This window comes from Schistocerca piceifrons, chromosome 5, assembly GCF_021461385.2.
Source record: "Schistocerca piceifrons isolate TAMUIC-IGC-003096 chromosome 5, iqSchPice1.1, whole genome shotgun sequence".
NCBI lineage: Eukaryota > Metazoa > Arthropoda > Insecta > Orthoptera > Acrididae > Schistocerca > Schistocerca piceifrons.
In genome coordinates, this window is record NC_060142.1 from 330,361,174 (window position 1) to 330,379,899 (window position 18,726).

An 18,726-nucleotide genomic window follows, 5' to 3' on the forward strand; every position below is an offset into this window, starting at 1 on the left:
AGACACTTTATTTGTGGTATATATGTCTCTGTTCGTATTTAAATGACATAAGGGTTATTATATTCCGTATTGTTGAACTATACGGCTGTAAGTGAAGCCTATCGTTATACTCGTATTTAAACAATATAATGGCAATTATGGTGTATAGTTCTGAACATGTGTAACTATAATTTTAAAAATTGTAAGCATTTTTATTCTACTTTATATTGCAAAATAAATGAGAAAACTCTGCAAGATCCTGTTACTGGACCGCAACTGGAAGCTAATTGGCCTCTTGACTAGTTTAATAAACTCTACCTCTACAGCAGTGATACCTCTCTTCAATCTGAATAGTTAGTGACTATATTCTTTCTGCAATTAGGTGTGTTGTGCGTACTGATGTGGTGCCAAATCTCTCCAGCGACCTACTAAGGCCTCATTACTGCCATGCCACGACGCGTCGAAGTTGTTATTCGTACCAAAGGTGACATAATGGCTATTAGGCAGGTGATCGTAGCGTTGTGGCTATTAAGTGTACGCCATCGAACGATTCGGGTGGAATACGACTGAGAAATGGCAAGTTCCCTATGAGGGGTTATCAACGTCGCTGGAGAAAATCACCTGGAAAAATTAATGTCAGTCAGAATCTGTGGACAAGGAATTTCTATGTCTAGCTTCAAACGAAAGCGGGGGACTAAGGGTCGCAAATCCTGAGAAGCATTATACTAATGAGATGTCTTGCAATGTCGATAGCGAAAATCGGTATCAGCTCCATTCTTCAAACAAACTGACATACTGGTAGAGCACTTGCCCGCGAAAGACAAAGGTCCCGAGTTCGAGTCTCGGTCGGGCACACAGTTTTAATCTGCTAGGAAGTTTCATATCAGCGCACACTCCGCTGCAGAGTGAAAATCTCATTGTGAATGCTGAAACTGATCACGCTGTACAGGCAAAAGGGGATACTTCGAATTATGTGAATTTTGTCTATAACGGATTCAGCTGAATTCTATCACTATTTCTGTATAGGGTTAGAATACTAACCATTGCTAGTCACTGTAGAACGTAGTTTTATACAATGCATGGCCGATTTTTGGTTTGCGCCACTTTTCAGGTTTATTCTATTATCTGTATCCATGCTCAGTGATGGTCAACAATGAGCATGGAAAATGTAATTGGATGGAAGTTGAACGCAAGCCCGAAATCCGTCGACCATTACATAGTATCACTTTCTATTGCGACTGATGTCAGTTATTCTCTTACGCCCTGCTCATGCTTACGTTTTATGAATGTCAATATCATGTATTCAGAAAAACATATTATTTACAGTCGTTACAAGTACCACTTATTAGTAATAACACATGGGCCAGTTACTTTAATATGACCGCCGACTGCATTCGACGTCAACGTGCAGTAACAGCTCATGACAGCTGGTGGCAATACTAGCGGTTGATGGTATATATGGGCATTGGGGAAAGTGAGATCAGCCCTGTCACTGCCGTAATATGGGAATGGTGATATTTACCTGATGTCTCAAGGAACATGATTATTAGATATTGGACCAAGGGCGGAAGTATTTCCGAAACAGTGAAGTTTGTACACTTTTCTTATGCCACGTGGTTAAAGTATACCGTGCGAGACAAAATAATGTCATCCAAAACCAGCCTCAAAGCAGCTGTGATGCACCATGGGCCATAGGTGAGAAGGGTGAGTGATGGTTGCTGAGATGTGTATGGGTAAATAGACGCTGAGCAACAAATCACCCAGAAGAACCAAAGAGCTACCAACAGTGTATCCTCAAAGACTGCCTCCTCAATGACTGCTTCCTCAACAACAGCCTCCTCAATGACTGCCCCAACAACGACTACCCCTCAACAACTGCCCCCTCAAAAACTGCCCCCTCAACGACTGCCTCCTCATTCGCTGCCCCCTGAACGAGCGTTCGGCAAATTTTGCTGCTTATGGACTTCTACAGCAAGTGCAAGAAAGCAATGAGGACTCAGAACTGTACAATAATTTTTCAGGGCGTTTAGCATGGAAGAGGGCTGAAGAGCAAGCAAAATGTAAGCTAAGAAAACGAAACATTAAGAAATACAACCATTTATTATAAAAGTCTGCTATAGAAGAAACACGACTGATTAACACGTATGATCCTAAGAATACACTAAAAGAGGTGTGAAAAGGTGAGGCCAATGGTCTTCGACTTTGCACAATAAGGATATTTCAGTTGTATGTTGCAGAGATATATTTTTGGAGTTTCTTATATAGTAGGAACTACACTCCTTGCAAGTGACATTCACTCCTTCATTGCTAGGGGACTACTTTAACTTACAGCTAAAGTGATTCTCGAATACTCTTTCGTGACGTAATAGCCCACTAAATAAGTTAGGTACGTTGCATATTTTCGTGTCCCATCTGAAAACGAGTGGAATCTCATTTTCTAAGACGTTATAGCTATTGTTCAGAAACCACGTATTACTTGAAGAAATTGACCACTGAACCGACGTTTGGCATCAAGTTCCATAAGATATACATTTTGAATATAAGGCATTTCAAATTATTAAGACAAACGATTAAACGTTCCCTGCTTCTTCCCCCCACTGCGCGATGCTAGACTTCCTCTAGTACTCATAGGTCATGCGATGACAAGTTTTCGTTGAACCAGCATGGTTGATTTGATTCTCTAACAAGGTGTGTGGCATACAGTATCTTAGAAGTGAATGAGGAACTTCAATTTTGCTCGGCCTGCCGCTTTTCACGTGAACCAGAAGAATTGATGTCAAGCAACACATATTACAAACGAACGCCACGGAATGCTTACACCCTGCAGCCTGTCAGGTGCATAAGCAGTTTTATACAAAGCCTAGCGTGGCTGGGCAGCATCAGCAAACATTTACTCTGGAACAATAGTTGTTTCCCATGACGTGAAGTGTCACCCGTATTTATATTTCTCGCAACGACTTTGAAACACCCTGCAGAGAGAGATACACATAGAGAGGGAGAGATAGGAAGGAAGGAAGGAAGAAAGGTATGGAACTGTTGGTTATTCCACTTTACATACAATGTACCTTTTCTATCAGCAGAACACCATCGCATAATTTGTCAAGGCCTTAAATTTAAGGAATTGGTTTCTGTTCATGTTGATGTCTGCTAATTTGGAATTCATTGTTTGTTCACCTTTTTGTCGGTAGTGTGTTATATGACATAGGAAATAATTTCGTGTTACCCCTCCTTTGCTCGCGCGGATGGCATTCACCATCAACATGATTCTAAGGCACACATTTTTCCGACCGGGCTGGATTGAGCTCGCGCCAACTCTCTGTCTGTTAGCTGCAGCTATTGTTAGCTTCAGTTATGCAATTTCCATTGTTAGTGGAACACTATTGTATCCTGGAGGACACTGGTCATCCGCGCGACCTCTGTTGTTACTTTCTGAAACGAAGTAATGCGCCGAGCAGGGTAGTGCGTGGAGTCCTTAGTGTAAGTTGGTTTAAGTTAGATTAAGTAGTGTGAAAGCTTAAGGACCAATGACCTCAGCAGTTTGGTCGCATAAGACCTTGCCACAAATTTCCAAGTGAATGTTACTTTACTGCTTTCCTACTTTCAGTTCATCGTTCACGGGCGTTATTGCAGACTTACTGTAAGTGATTGCAGTTAATTTTCTTTTCGCCAAATATTCACTTCACTTTAAGTTAGTGGAAGAAACGTCTAAGGCCTAAAAAAACACAGGCAGAGTTCGGTAGAGCTCCTGATGTATGACTGGGTTGTTCCATGAGTTGAGCGCTGAAGATCTTGACAGTGATATTGTTGACTCATAGAACAAGGACTGTGCATATGAAACTGGTCATGATTCAGCAAGAGAACAAGAAGTATTAGAAAATGATGTATTTGAATTACAGGAGGAAGCAATTCAAGAGGACGCATTTTTAGAGGAAAATGGAATAACTAAATGGAGGGAAAGTAAATATCTTATCAATGTCAGAAGAAGATCTTGTAATATTATTACGTATTTACCCCAATCCGTCACAATATGTACTAATATTTTCTTCAGCTAAGTTCTTGGGAACTTTTCTAGGGAAAAGGAAGCTAAGGAAAAATATACCATAGAGATCATAGCTTTCATTGGTTTGTTATAACTGTGTGTACCTCTAAGATAATGAAGATGGAATATATCAAAGTAGTGGGATAATCCAAGGGCCATGGCTATATAAAAGTGTTTCCTTTGGTTGATGCCGGCCGCTGAGGCTGAGCTGTTCTAGGCGCCTCAGTCCGGAACCGTGCTGCTGCTACGGTCGCAGGTTCGAGTCCTGCCTCAGGCATGGATGTGTGTGATGTCCTTAGGTTAGTTAGGTTTAAGTAGTTCTAAGTCTAGGTAACTGATGACCTCAGATGTTAAGTCTCATAATGCTTGGAGCCATTTGAACTTTGGTTGATGTAAAAACGGCTTACTCTGAGTTTAGAAGAGAGAGACTGAAAGTACAGAAAGAATTTCTGCCGAAAAAAAAGAAATAGAAGAAAGGGTGATAGAATCATTTATCTTCAGATTTCAACGTGATTGTACATTAACATTATATAGTCCGAAGAAAAATAGGACAGTGTTGGTGCTGTTAAGAATGCATTTCGACGATGCTATGGACTCTTAAACACAAGAACAAAAGCAACCTGAAATGTTTACCTTCTGTAACATGTCAAAAGTGGGGATAGATCTTTTTCGATCAGCTATATAAGAAAAACAACGCGTCACGTAACACAAGAAGGTGGTCTGTGGTACTGTTTTACAGTATTAAGAATACTGCATCGTTAAATTGTTTATTCATATTATAAATACCACTGTAAGGCTTCAAATCAAGTGTATATGAATTTGATCTTACAGAAAAAAATCAGCTTGGAGCTAATAAAGTTAAAATTGAGCAACGTTCTCTCATTTAATGCCTTTAGATTTATTAAAAATCCTAAAATCATTTATTCACACCATCCAAAGCATCCAATAGACCGCATATTGCGGGATGACATTTGTCATCCGCTCGGGGAACCGTGTCGGGAATTATCACGTGACTAACGGATTGTTAAGGACAATTCTACAGTCGCCACAGTATTTACTTGTTTCCCCGCAAAGTTGAACAGTTTTTGTCGGTATAGTGCTATCATATCACTGGGCTCTTTCGTCAGGATACCAAGAGGTGAGTGTCACACGAGAAAAACCTAGCAGTAGTAGAGATTCAATGGTGTTTTAATTTTTGTCCTAAATCTGTACTATTTTTGTAAAGTACCCTGAGTTTAAACCAATAACTCATGCTCCACAACGCTGGTTTTCTCTGTTGCATTGTTGATTCAGGTATGAACTACAGCAGCCATTACGGAAACTATGAAGGCATTTCTATTCAGGTTAACGAAATGGTGCAGTAGTGACAAATGAGACTTTATTTGTGGCATAGCTATTAGACTTCAGTCGAAGTTTCTCTACTTGGCTTCTAAACATACATTAAATACTCCTTAAAGAAGACCTCCTAGAAACAGAACATGCAATAGAAAAATACAGTCAGTGTTCTCTTTTCAGCTGCCTACAGAATTCATTACATGTTTTTTTGGTAACTTCTGTATGTTTCAATTGTACACAAGAGATTGGGCTCGAATTCGATTACTGCTATGTGGAATTGATGGACCTAGAGTTTCTTCCAAACACATTTTTACTTCTTATGAGACTGGTGGAAGTTTCATAATTACGTTACACAGGCCAGGTACAATATTAGTTTCTGGGCATTTTGAAATGGAGTGTAGTATCAAGAAGTGATGCTACAGTGCAGACTTACCAGCATGTGGAGTCATGGCGGAGCAGAGCAGCAGCGCGCATGCGCAGCGCAGCGCCATGGCGGACCTCAGCCCGCGCATGTGCACTGAGCCATAGCGCCGGGACCCTGCGGAAAAGTTCTGTTGTTAAGAATTGGTTTAGCCGTAGCACATGTAGCATATGATACGGGCAGTGCGTTATCAGGAATCTTGCATATCACTGCCCTGTTTCTCTCGGAGAAATTAAGGCGATAAGGAAATATGCGCAAAAAAATAGATTATGCATAGTGAAATGTTTAAATGTGAGGCATCAATTTTAAACTTTTACTTTCTCACAGTACGAACAGAAGAACACATGGAAAAATGAAAATGACAGATAATATCACGGAAGATTCCCAGCATGAATAGGTGTAGACACTAATAAAACAATCTGTGCAAGAGAAAGAGTTTATCTCATCTAACGCATAAATAATAATGTCGTTATGTGCTCATGATTATGGATTATTTTTTAAGCACAAGGAAAAAAACCATGGAAGAAGTATACATTCGTACGTTTGAGAAACATATTCGTTGTTACTCTGCTTTACAAAACCTCATCTCACATATTACGTAATTTGGTCTTTCCTTTGTCTGTTCTGCGTTAATACGAACTTGAGACAGACTATAGTGGACTGAGTGTTTCATTAACAGTGGCAACGAACCCCGCCTAAAACACGTTAAATTTGTTTATACATAGTCCCACTAAAAGACGTAGCTCAATAAGAGAAAAAAGCAGAATACTGTCGAAGTACAAAATTATTCATTTTAATTCAGGTTAGTGATTATCTAGTCGAGTTAATGCCATTTTTCCTAATCTCTCTTATGTTTCTGGCACTCATTGTATATCCATCAAGTGTGTACTTTTACAGGATATTTGCTTATCATGTTACGAAGCATACCTGTAAAATTTTGAAGGATATTGTCATGTTTTATCATTTCTGATGCATGTATGGGTTCGTTATCATCCGATGTCTGTTGCAGATTAGGTTTCCAGCCTCCACAGCAACACACAATGTAGATCAGGCTTACTAAACTGGTATGTTTATATGATAAACATTATATCCTGTTTCCGAAACCGGGTAAAATGAGAAGCCGTTGCCGTTCGACTGCAAAATGAAGGCATTATAAGAACGAAAGAGTCCATAACACAATAAAAGTGTAACAACACAGTTGAGATTTGGTATAATAATTAAATTAGTGACAGTTCATCTCTGGTGTTCAACATGATCACGAGGGGCGTGCCACAAGTAATGCAACATATTCATTATCTGAAAGCAGGTTGGTTTTATTTAGAATTTCAGTACACCGTGTTATTCCCCCAATCTTCTGCCTACAAAACCCTACTTTTCCAAATAATCTTTGTGAGGGCGTTACGCCACCTAACTGTGAGGACATGTACGCCCACGTGGTACCACTCTACAAGTGCACCAGGAACCAGCCGATCATCCACATACTTCTTCCCACAGAGTGCGTTCTCCGCTGGGACAAACGGATGGAAGTCGGAGGATCCTTCGCTGCTCTTTATGGTTCTCTATTAGGAGACGAGGAACGAAGCGGGCACACAGCTTTGAGTGCCCTATTGGTGAACAAGTGCGTCAGCACTACCGGCAGAGATGTACAGTTGTGCAGCGAGGTGTTTCATTATGATCCGTCGATCAGCTCGAATGAGAGTGTTCACACTTTCCAGCATTGCAGCAGGCACAGCGGCTGGCCGGCACGAGGAAGATGGGACAGGTTTGCGCAATCTTGTTGCGATGATGAAAGACGTCTCACCAAACGAATCACAGTGCTGAACCGTGGCGGTTTCCGTCAGGGCGCGCGCTTGATCCTACAGGAGTCACTTGGGCGTGCGTTCCATCGACTCAGGCCATGGTCGTATAGTTTTGCAGGTTTACGTGTTACCTCTCAGTCGCTCAGTGACAGCCGTACTGTGTGGATCGCGTGCGGAGTTGCAGGAGTACATACAGCACTGCACCGAGCCATAGGTGCCTGCTTACGGGTTACGTCTAGAGGTTGCGTAAAGCTTTCAAATTTTGGCATATCGAGGACGCAGGAGCGACCAGCTGCGTTCTTGTTAAAATACAGTTCGGCACTCAGGGAGACCATCTGAGAACAATGCAGCCTGAGTAAGCCTTGAGAGCGGAATTGTTGTGTCTTTTCGCCGCTTTGGAATGTCGTTCGCTAGTGGTGGCTTGGGGTTGCAGCGATCTACCACTGTCGTCAAAAGGCGCGTCTTGTTGTTGCCGCGGGCTGCGTCACCAGCCGTTTCGAGCATCCCAGATGCCGCAGGCCAGGCTCTGCTCCCACAAAAGATAGGCAAATTGTGGGCCAGAACCTGGAAGCCGGCCAGACCTCTGCGTGCACCAGCACATTAGGCCTAGCAGTGCAACCGGGTAACCCAACGGTGACAACGATGGTTGTGAGTGGCTCTTCCCCATTTCCATCCATACATTTCTACAAATACCATAACTCTGTAATCCACAAAACTCCAACATCATCATACACCGTCAGTACTTACTATACCACCCAATCCACCCCCCCCCCCCCCCCAGACACACACAAGTCCATCCAAACAGCAGCGTGCAAAGAAGCAGTTGACACACAAAGAGCCAGGAGCCAGTAGAGGTCCACCACCCCTATCCCAACAACCCCATCACCCTCTGAGGAGACTGGGCCCCCGACAGCACCAGTTGTCGCCCTGGGAGGGGACCAGGAAACCATCGACCTGGAGGTGAACTGCATAACCTGGCAATATTTGGATGGTTTTGTGTTGGCGAGGAAAACTTTTTGCCAGCCGAAGCGGCCCTGGAAAGGTTTCAGGCGATGGCTGATAACCCAGAAGAAACACAAAATAACAGAACTGCAACAGAAAAACAGAAACATGTCACCCACCATCTCCCTCTGATTGTTGCGGAGTTCAGCAGATGGGCAAAATCGAAAGCAAGTGGCCTTTTTTCCAGGTCACACTGCCGAATATCCCCACAACAGAAGGGAGATAAAAATGTTCCCAGCTGTGCCTGTCACCACCGAGCCTGTGCGCCACTCTAAAAAAGGGTGCAGTGCTTCAGGTGTCAGGGACTGAACCATATTGCCAAACACTGCACCATGGGAGTAAGATGCAGGAACTGCGCCGAGGCGCAAGACACGAGGTCCTGTAGATTCAAACCCACGGGTCCACAAATAAGGTGTGTGCTGTGTGGCAAAAACCACACTGTGGGTTACCAAGGTTGTGAGGTCCATAAAAGACATACACAGCAGACAAAAGGCCGTCCCACCACCTTTAGACCCACAAAGAAACCAAGGACATTAACACATGCAGACTAGACGGTTTAAACCAAGACATGACACTCCGAGGGCAACATATGCTGAAGTGGTTTCCCCACGAAGAAGCCACGAAAGCGTAGCTCTGTTACCACAACATCAATCACAAGCACTAAAACAACACCGTATAAGACAAAACAACAACAACCAGAGAGAAACCTCTAGGGAATCCATAACACAAGCTGCAAAAGAGATTGCAAACCTCTCCCCAGCAGTTCCACAATCTCCTCCCCCCTCCCCCCAATCGGATCAACTGTTAGGCATGATAGTCCAGACCATGAACCTTGTCATGGAGATGATGAAGGAATGCAGGGAGGCCCAGAGGCAAAATACGCAAGTCCTCACTGCCCTTCAGGCAGCAGTCCAGCAGTCGCTCCTCTATGTGACTTCACCAGTAGTAGCAAAATCCCATCATGAGTAGATGACCAAATATCCCAGGTCTAAGAATGGGGCCTTTGACGCAGACAGCATTGTTCATCAAGTGGTCGAATTCAAAGAATTCATAAAGAAGTTCTCAATTGACATGCATGCTGGCGGAAACCCACCTGAAGCTGGGAATCAAAATGACAGTTCCCAGTTACAATGGTTACTGTGTTTATAGGCCAACACAAGGTGGAGGAGTTATCATATAAGTAAAAAGAGGGATACCCCACCGCCAAATATGCATACCAGCTACCAATAAAATCGAAGCAGTGACAATAGAACTAACCACTGCCACCGGACCCCTAACACTAGTTGCTATCTACCGACGCCCAAATGACGAGTACGATGAAGGAGATATAGCAGCTTTAAGCCAAATTGAGGGCAAACTCCTAATCGGATGCGACCTTCAGTGCCAAGCACCCAGACTAACTCTAGAATAAACTCCAGAGCAGGCGCCAAACTGCAACAAAAAGTGCACAACCACCACTATGAAACATGGGGTCCAGTTGCGCCCCCTCACTCTCCTAAAAATGGAGGTAGGCCCGGAGTATTAGACATAGCCCTCATTAGGAGGAAGAATGTCCGCCGACCACAACACTTCGAGGTCGATGTGGGAGTCATCAAAAATGGTACAAATGGTTCTGAGAACTATCGGACTTAACTTCTCAGGTCATCAGTCCCCTAGAACTTAGAACTACTTAAACCTAACGAACTTAAGGAGATCTCGTGGTTCCAGACTGTAGCGCCTAGAACCGCTAGGCCACCCCATCCAGTTGCGAGTCATCACACAAACGCGCAGGTTAGGGAACATAACCGAGAAACTGTCACCTCGGACATCACTAGCCCTCCACCACCTACTGCCGAAACAGTAGAACATGCGCTACAAGACCTAACAGGAACCATCCTGCAGGCAGCCGAAGGGGCTACCCTCCCCCCCCCCCCCCCATAACACACACACACACACACACACACACACACACACACACACACATACACAAAGGGACGATCTGCCCTCAACATTACAGCTCCTGGAACATTTACGAGCTCAAATTCGACACGAAAATAGAGTAGAAAAGCAGTAGGTCACAAGAGATCAGGCCACCAGGAGGCTGCTCAATCGTCCACAGGGAGAGTTGAAGGCAGCGCTCAATGACCACAGAAACCAGCAATGACGAAACAGCCTCTAAGCCCTCAAAATAGACGATCACACCTTTGGCAAGCTACCAGACAGTTCATTAAAAGACTCACTAGAATGACACCCCTGCACGGCGAGCTGGTGATGGTCTATAGCCATGCTGATAAGGACAACGCCCTCGCCGATACCTTCGAGAAGCAATTCCAGGCCGGAAAACCCTAAGACGATGAGCATGAAGAGGTTATTCACTGTCAACTGCCTGTCTTCCTTAATGCTGAGGAAGACGCAGAAGACGATCTCCCACTTTTCACCCCCGAAGACGTGGCAAAAGTAATTAGGTTCCTTCCAACAGAAATGGTGCCAGTACACGACGCCAGAGTACGACACTGTCACCAATCACTTAGTTAAAACCCTCCTGCCCGCGGTGATCACACACTACATGAACGTCTTCAACGAGAGTACTCGATCCCACGAGTTCCCAGCTTGCTCGAAACATGCGGAAGTGGTCGCGATCCACAAATCAAGGAATGACCCTCTATTCCCGCAGCGCTACAGGCCGATTAGCCTCTTGCCAAATCTCAGTAAGATCTATGAGCACCTCCTGCTAATACCCATACAGGAACATATTACCAGAGAGCAACTTCTGCGTGATTTCCAATTAGTATTCCGGCACAACTACTCGTCCCCACAACAGATCACGAGAGTGGTTGAAGCAGCCACAGAGGGCTTCAACCACATAGGCTACTGCGGGATAGTGCTAATAGCCGTATCCAAAGCCTTCGACTCAGTATGGCATAGAGGGCTACTCTACAAGTTATACACACAAGGGCTCCCCTGGGAGCATAGTTAAATTAAAAGCTATCTCATGGGTAGACCTTTCTCTGTTAATGTAGACTCAGCCACCTTCGTGCTGGGGTGCCGCAGGGATAGGTTCTGTGGCCCATATCGTACAGCTTGTTCACTGCGGACACACCAACGGCCCCCTGGTGCACACTGCACAATATGCAGACGACACAGCCTTCTACACACGTAATGCGAACAAGGACCTGGTCTTCAGTAGGCTACAAAGGGCTTTAGATGACACAGAAGCTTGGGCCCATCGCTGGTGCATCTCCATCAACTCTGAGAACACGCAGGCTATGCTGATCACATGGCTCGGAAGGTGCGGATTTCCTCAACGCCCCTCTCCCTCTACACCCTTCCACCTTCACATGAATGTAACCCAACCCCACTGGCGCCGAACCGCCAAGTATCTTGGCCTAACCTTGGACTCTCGTATTACGAGGAAACCCCACATAGACGAGGTCCACACGAAGGTCTGTGCCAGATGCCCATCCTATACCCAATCTTCAACACAACCAGCTCCCTCCGCTGCTCTGTGGGAGTGAATGTATATCAGGCCCTTACACAACCTGTAATGCAGTATTCATGCCCTGTCTGGGGACACGCAGCGAAGCAGCAGAGGCTGCAGAACCGCACTCTCAGGAGGGCACTGCATCTACCCTGGAATTCCCCAGTGTCGATCTGCATGCCGCAGCTGAAATCCCATTCATGAAAGAGCGTTTCGAAGAACTAAATGGTTCAAATGGCTCTAGGCACTATGGAACTTAACATCTGAGGTCATCAGTCCCCTAGAACTTAGGACCACTTAAATCTAACTAACCAAAGGGCAACACACACATCCATGCCCGAGGCAGGATTCGAACCTGCGACCGTAGCGGTCGCGTGGTTCCAGACTGAAGCGCCTAGAACCGCTTGGCCACACCAGCCGGCTTCCAAGAACTGCTAAGGGCCTTCTAAGAGAGCTCTTCCGGATCATGAAATGACTTCATAAGCTCTCTAGGTCGGTATGACATCTACTGCGACAAGCGCAAATGAACAATGACGATCTTTGACGACTAAGCCGTAGGGAAAATCCCTATATCCAATCTCTAATCCTGTTCCCTCCCCCATAACAGCAATCATCTCGCCAATCTCAGGCAAGTACCAGACAAACACAGAACATTCATCATATTACGCAGACGCCCAAAAGTCACAGAAATAACCACACGGTGTAAAACTCAAAAAGCTAAAGACTCCTCAACATATTTCCCCAGCGAGGGGAAAATAGCAGATGAGAGTGAGAGAGAGTATTATCTCTGAGGCTGTGTGTTGTGGCGAGGAGTGTGTCGGACGCGGAGCTGGCCGGGTGTACCAGAGTACTTGGCTTCCTGGAAATTGCAGCGAGTTAACACTATTGACCGTTGGGCTATGGGCACCGCGTTTTCCTGCAGCGTTGACCGTTGCTACCGGCGAATTTAGTGGGCATGTGCGGCTCTCGTCACATGAAACCTGGTTACGACGTGCATCAGTGAATTTTGGTGTGCTAAATACGCCGCGATGGGTTGAACAACTTGTTAGCAACCACGAGCAACATGGCAGCAACAATCGGTGCCTACCTGGAGTCGTTAAGCTATTAGATCCCTTGGTATTTGTTTCAGATTATCTATGAAGACTGTTTAGGAGGTACTGTACTTAATGGTTGTTGATTTTTCCAGGTGTGAGCAGGGCCAGGAATCAAGTTTCCTTATGACTCGGTTACCGCTTTGGGGGTGTGTGTCTCAAGCTGGAGGTTTCTGTATGCGCCAAGCTTATATTTTGCAATGTTAATGTTGTACTTGAAACCATGGTTTGTTATTATTGAGTATTTGATACTACCGAATCTAATTTAAATTTGCTGTAGACGCCTTGGACCTTCCTATGGTAGTTATTGGATTTGGCCTCTAACTGAAGTTGTGTGCGCTCAACCTAAAGGCATGCGAGTGTGGATCAAGTGCGTGTACGTGCTTGTATTTGCACACTCTCTTACTTTATGTTGAGGAGTCCTTTGAGCACTAGTTGTAGGGTTTAATCGGTCATCTGCCATATGGTGTGTACCATAGTTAAAGCGTCTATTGGCCCCTAAGAGGCCCTAGTTTAGATAAAACTTGATTTTTCAATCTTGCTGAAATTATTATGTAATTACTCTTTCACATTACCTTGTACATTGCTTTTTGCTATTGCTGGGCAGGTTAACTTGCAGTGCTATGAGCAGACCGCTAATATGCTGAAGTTTTAGTAGTTGAATTATCAATTGCCCATTTAAGTAATACTGAGTGTGTTAATGTTATCAAACTTGTTTTGCTGTTTGTTGTCTGGTATATGTTGACAGCCTTTCATGGGCGGCGTTTGACACGTTGCTGCTGGTTCTGTCCAGGAAAGCGTTTTCCCTCTGCTTCGGTGGCTTTCCCGTTATCACACGTGGCTAAGCGTTGCAGGTCACTCACGACTCCGTTGATCTACCGTTCCAGCCTCAAGTTGAGTAGTTTGTTGTTATTCATTTCGTATCGTGATTCACATCAAATGGATCTAAGCACTATGGGACTTAACAAAAAAATGGCTTTGAGCACTATGGGACTTAACATCGATGGTCATCAGTCCCCTAGAACTTAGAACTACTTAAACCTAACTAACCTAAGGACATCACACACAACCATGCCCAAGGCAGGATTAGAACCTGCCACCGTAGCAGCCGCATGGTTCCGGACTGAAGCGCCTAGAACCGCTCGGCCACCGGATTAGGAAGTAAGTCACTCAGTATTTCCGTAATTTTGAGGCCTATGTGGGCCTGTGACGAAAGTATTTGGGCAAACTGAGCACTGAGTTTCTTGTTTTCTTTAAAAAATTAAGGGTTTGACTGTCATTATCATTTAAATTGTCTATTACGGGCCCGGTAGTTTATTTAAGTACTTAACGTGATTTATGTGGAATAGGCTTCTCGTCAATCAGTAAAATACTACTGCTGCTCCGGTTTTACATGTGGGTAGCCTTTGAGCAGCTTTCCCGTATCTTGTCTATATGTGAGCAGAATAACCAGAGGAGATGTAGGCATTTTAATGCTTTTTTAATTTAATGTTTGTTGAACTTATATTTCAGCCCCGTTGGGGATCAACCCACAGCTGTGATCTAGTTGCGGGGACAGAGTAACGGCGCAGAATTATATGATTAACAGTTTGTAGTCGGGCTACCACTGTGTTGCATGAATGACATTTTGAGTACTATTTCTAATTTTATGTTTAATGCAAATGTCCTTATAAATGGTGAATTTAATTTAAAAATATTTACTATTTTTATGTATTTCTCAAGAATCTTCATAACTGTCAGCTGCCTCATGATTGAATTGTTATTAAATGATAATATTAGATTGGGAATGACAAATGACGAATCAAGTTGGGCCACCGTTCCACTTGTTTTTCATTCAGATCTTTGTCCTATGTCTCAAGTGCTTTAGTCCACTATCATATCTCCGTAGACATTTTGCAAGGGTCTTTCAATGTCTGCGATGTTCTGGTTGTATTTCAAAAGAAACGCAGTAAGAGCTCTCCTCTTGGAACGCATCGCCGTTACCGGTGCCATTTTGAAAGCTAAGTTTGGAGCCGCCACCTACAGAAAATTTCATGAAACTTCAGAGTCTGAAGCGGGATTATACCACGATACACCGATACAAATTTCACAATTTTTCTACCGAATCTGACCGACAAAAGAAGTGTTACATTATTTATTGAACGCCCCTCGTATTTCCTATCTGCCTGACGAGGCAAAACAAGTAGTCCTTGCATATTGAGGTAACAAGTTGAGACCAACTGTTTGATACGAGAAACTTGTGGGCTATCATGTCGGGAAACGACCTCAAATTGACCTACAAGAACTACGTAAGCTACAGTGCATGCGAAACGAGCGAGTTTTTCATCATTCTCGCGCTCTTTTCGCACAAAGCATTAATTCTAGAGAAAAAGGAATTCAACATTTTTTGTAGTAAATTGAATGTAGTTAAACTTTGTACTGCGGCACGTTTCGCTGGAGGGTGCAGTTTTCGAGTTACTCTAGAAAAACGTACAAGAGTTATATTAAATGTGTTCTATCCCGGAAACCATTCGAAATAGGACATAAGTCCATTTGAAGTTTTTTGTTCAAATCACTAATACTATCACCCCTCAAAGTGTGCACCTTTCCTCCTGACTCGCCCTGTATATATCGCCTGTGTGGGAGAACATTCTCGAACTGGGTGTCAACACAATGACCCTACAATCGTCCATAAGACAATCACAGATGTGATGGAAACCTTGCAGGTTGCTTCCATCTTTCATTGGGATATTGCTGGTAATGTAGACACGAATAGACGGTAAAACAACATTTGTGATAAACGTTCAGTAGATATAGGTTTGACGATTGTTCTGAGGAGAGAAGTTGTTGATCTTGGAGAGCTGATTGTGTAATGGATTTTCCTAGAAATAGGTCCGCTGCAAAAACACATTGGGATTAGGTTGTAAAAACGAATTGCATGAACTTTTTTGCTTATTTTACTTTTCTGAGAGCTTCAGCTATGAAGTAAGTGAATTCTCACTGCAGGCACATTGATGCCTGAATTTGGTGTCGTAAGTCACAGCGACGTACGTTCTGCATCTGTTATGGGCCGTCAGAGCAGTTACACGTAACACCAAAGCAGAGATCGCCAAATACACCTACTCGATGAGTGCTGCACAGTGCTGAGGTGTGTGATAAAGCCTGAGGAAAGACACATCTGTTCGTCCTTCTGCTTCCCATAAACAATTGCTGAAAATCGTAACTGACCGACAGTGCCTTCATTTTGATTTGAAGTAATTGCGTGACTATCAGTGGCTGCGTGGTTTTATAGCAGTGCAGATTTGAACCAAGACAAATACCATTTGAACTTTTATGGAACAAAGGACAAGAGTAGCTTCAGCTAACACGCGCAGTGTCCTGGACATTGCATTCACTCTGTAGGAGAACCTCTATCTCGATTATATTTAGTTAATCTCGTGAACTCTGTTCGTCGGCTACATATTTGCAAGAATCTTTACTAACACGATGCAATGGCTAAATCAAAGAAAAATATCTCTATTTCCAGCACACCCTTGGAACAAGTAAATCACTCCCGAATAAAATTTGCACTCTATATTATTTCTGCAAGAAATATATTATCTACTAAATGCTGGTGGAAGAAAGGACATCGAGAACAGGATATTCGCTGCGCTGTAAATTCACGAGTGAAGTGTGCGCGCATTATTGGAAAAGCTGTTATGGACGCTATGATAATAGTAAAATAGTACAGGAATTTTTGTGGCCACTCTTTTCAATTACGCGTTTCGAAAATATATTGAGATTAATTTAATCTGATGATGATATTTTCTGAACGCGCCATTAAAGAGGGTGGTCACAAAACAACCTGCGGTTATTTTAATATTATCATAGCGTCCATAATAGCTATTCCTACCATTCTATCTCAATTATCTGCTGCTATGTTGCTTTTAGATCTCTCGCACATCGGATATTCCTGGATTATGAACTGAAACTATGCACCAAACTGGTCGTGTGTTGAACAGTTGTAGTTACTTCCCTGTTTACTGTAGTTACCAAAACTCGGTGACACATCCTAAGAACGAAGAACAGAAGTTAACATACGAGTATACAGTGAACATCAATGGGGATGACTTGTTATCAAACACAACTTCCATTAAGAAGGCGAATAGAAGGCCCCGTAGTGCTCCTCTGAAGCTCTGTAAGGATCAGTTAAAAAAAAAAACTTAAAGGGTCTAAATGTTGCCACAGCAGAAGAGCATAGTCTCTGGCGCATAACTACTTTAGGTGCTGATTTTTATTTTAAGCAGAATCGCTGAAAGAAGGAAAAATGAGGAACGTCAGAGACACGAAGTTCGCCAGGGCCAGCCACCCCCACCGATCTCTATTATGTCTGTGTATGTTAGCATGTTTCATGCCAAGATTGGTTCGCTAAGCCATAAAAGGCATCTCTATACCTCAACTGCCTTGCCATATACGAAAGACTCGTGCAAAAATGGTTCAAATGGCTCTGAGCACTATGGGACTTAACTTCTGAGGTCATCAGTCCCCTAGAACTTAGAACTACTTAAACCTAACTAACCTAAGGACATCACACACATCCATTCCCGAGGCAGGATTCGAATCTACGACCGTAGCGGTCACGCGGTTCCAGAGTGTAGCGCCTAGAACCGCTCGGCCACCCAGGCCGGCAGACTCGTGCAACATAAAATGAAAACTGAGATACGAGTATTAGCTGATGACTATAAAAAAGTCAAATAAAACAACTTTCTTTTTCAGAAATTCAAACACAGTATTAAGAGCTTATTCTTTTAACTCTCGGGAGGTGGTTGGTTTTCCGGCGATTAATCCGTTAAATCATTAACTTTAACGCTCTCCGTCTGCGCGCCAAGCACATGTGATCGCGCTACGTCGAATCTTGTAGACCGGCTTATTTTTAATTTTACATCTCTAATATACGTTTATTTCCCTTGTTCGGTCGTCAGTGCTCGCTCAGTGATCAGCTGGAACCGCTGCCAGTACATGTCCTGTGCTTGGCTGTGAGTAACATTTTCTTAACTAATGCTGGCCTGTACACTCAATGGTCACTGAAAAAGACGTGGCCGCTCTGCGGGTAGTTTGAGGTAACGGTATTACGGCCACGGCGAACGGAAGAGTTCTGAGTATCGCATGAACAGGATCTTATTAGATATTAGTCAAGAGGGCCTTGTCGACTATCGCGCACTGGAAAAATAAATAGATAGGCAGCTTACTTTATCTATCAGTGATAAGGAACGCGGAGAATTTGCTTTCCTCAGTGAACATGAGGAATAATTGTAGACCTGATGAAGAGAATGAACAGTCCAATGAACGCACATAATGGATCGAGTACAAAGCGGTAAGAGACGAAAGTAACGAACAGTAGCTACCCAGGGAAACGTTATAAGCGTTGGTTTGCTAAGTGGTTAGAGGTGAATACCGGGATGGTTCCTTATGAAAAGGTATGTCGGTTTAGTTCTGTATTCTTTCTCTACCCGATCTCCTTCTGCATCTCTAATACCATACCATCACCATATGTGAAGAAAACGCTGTCATACATGTGTCCAAAGCACAACGCAGGGTACAATGGTCCCAACTGTCTAGGGAAAGCTCAATGTGTGGAAAACCGA

General features: G+C 43.7%; 1 protein-coding gene across 1 annotated transcript in view; it reads right to left on the reverse strand.

The window, feature by feature from the left end:
• Positions 1-18,726, reverse strand: part of LOC124798972 (protein turtle homolog A-like) — a 188,664-nt gene that overhangs the window by 82,157 nt on the left and 87,781 nt on the right. The window contains exon 2 of the mRNA XM_047262508.1: positions 5,787-5,891. Coding sequence (XP_047118464.1) covers positions 5,787-5,865 — 79 coding nt within the window. The 5' untranslated portion in view covers positions 5,866-5,891. The remainder of the gene's footprint in view (positions 1-5,786; positions 5,892-18,726) is intronic.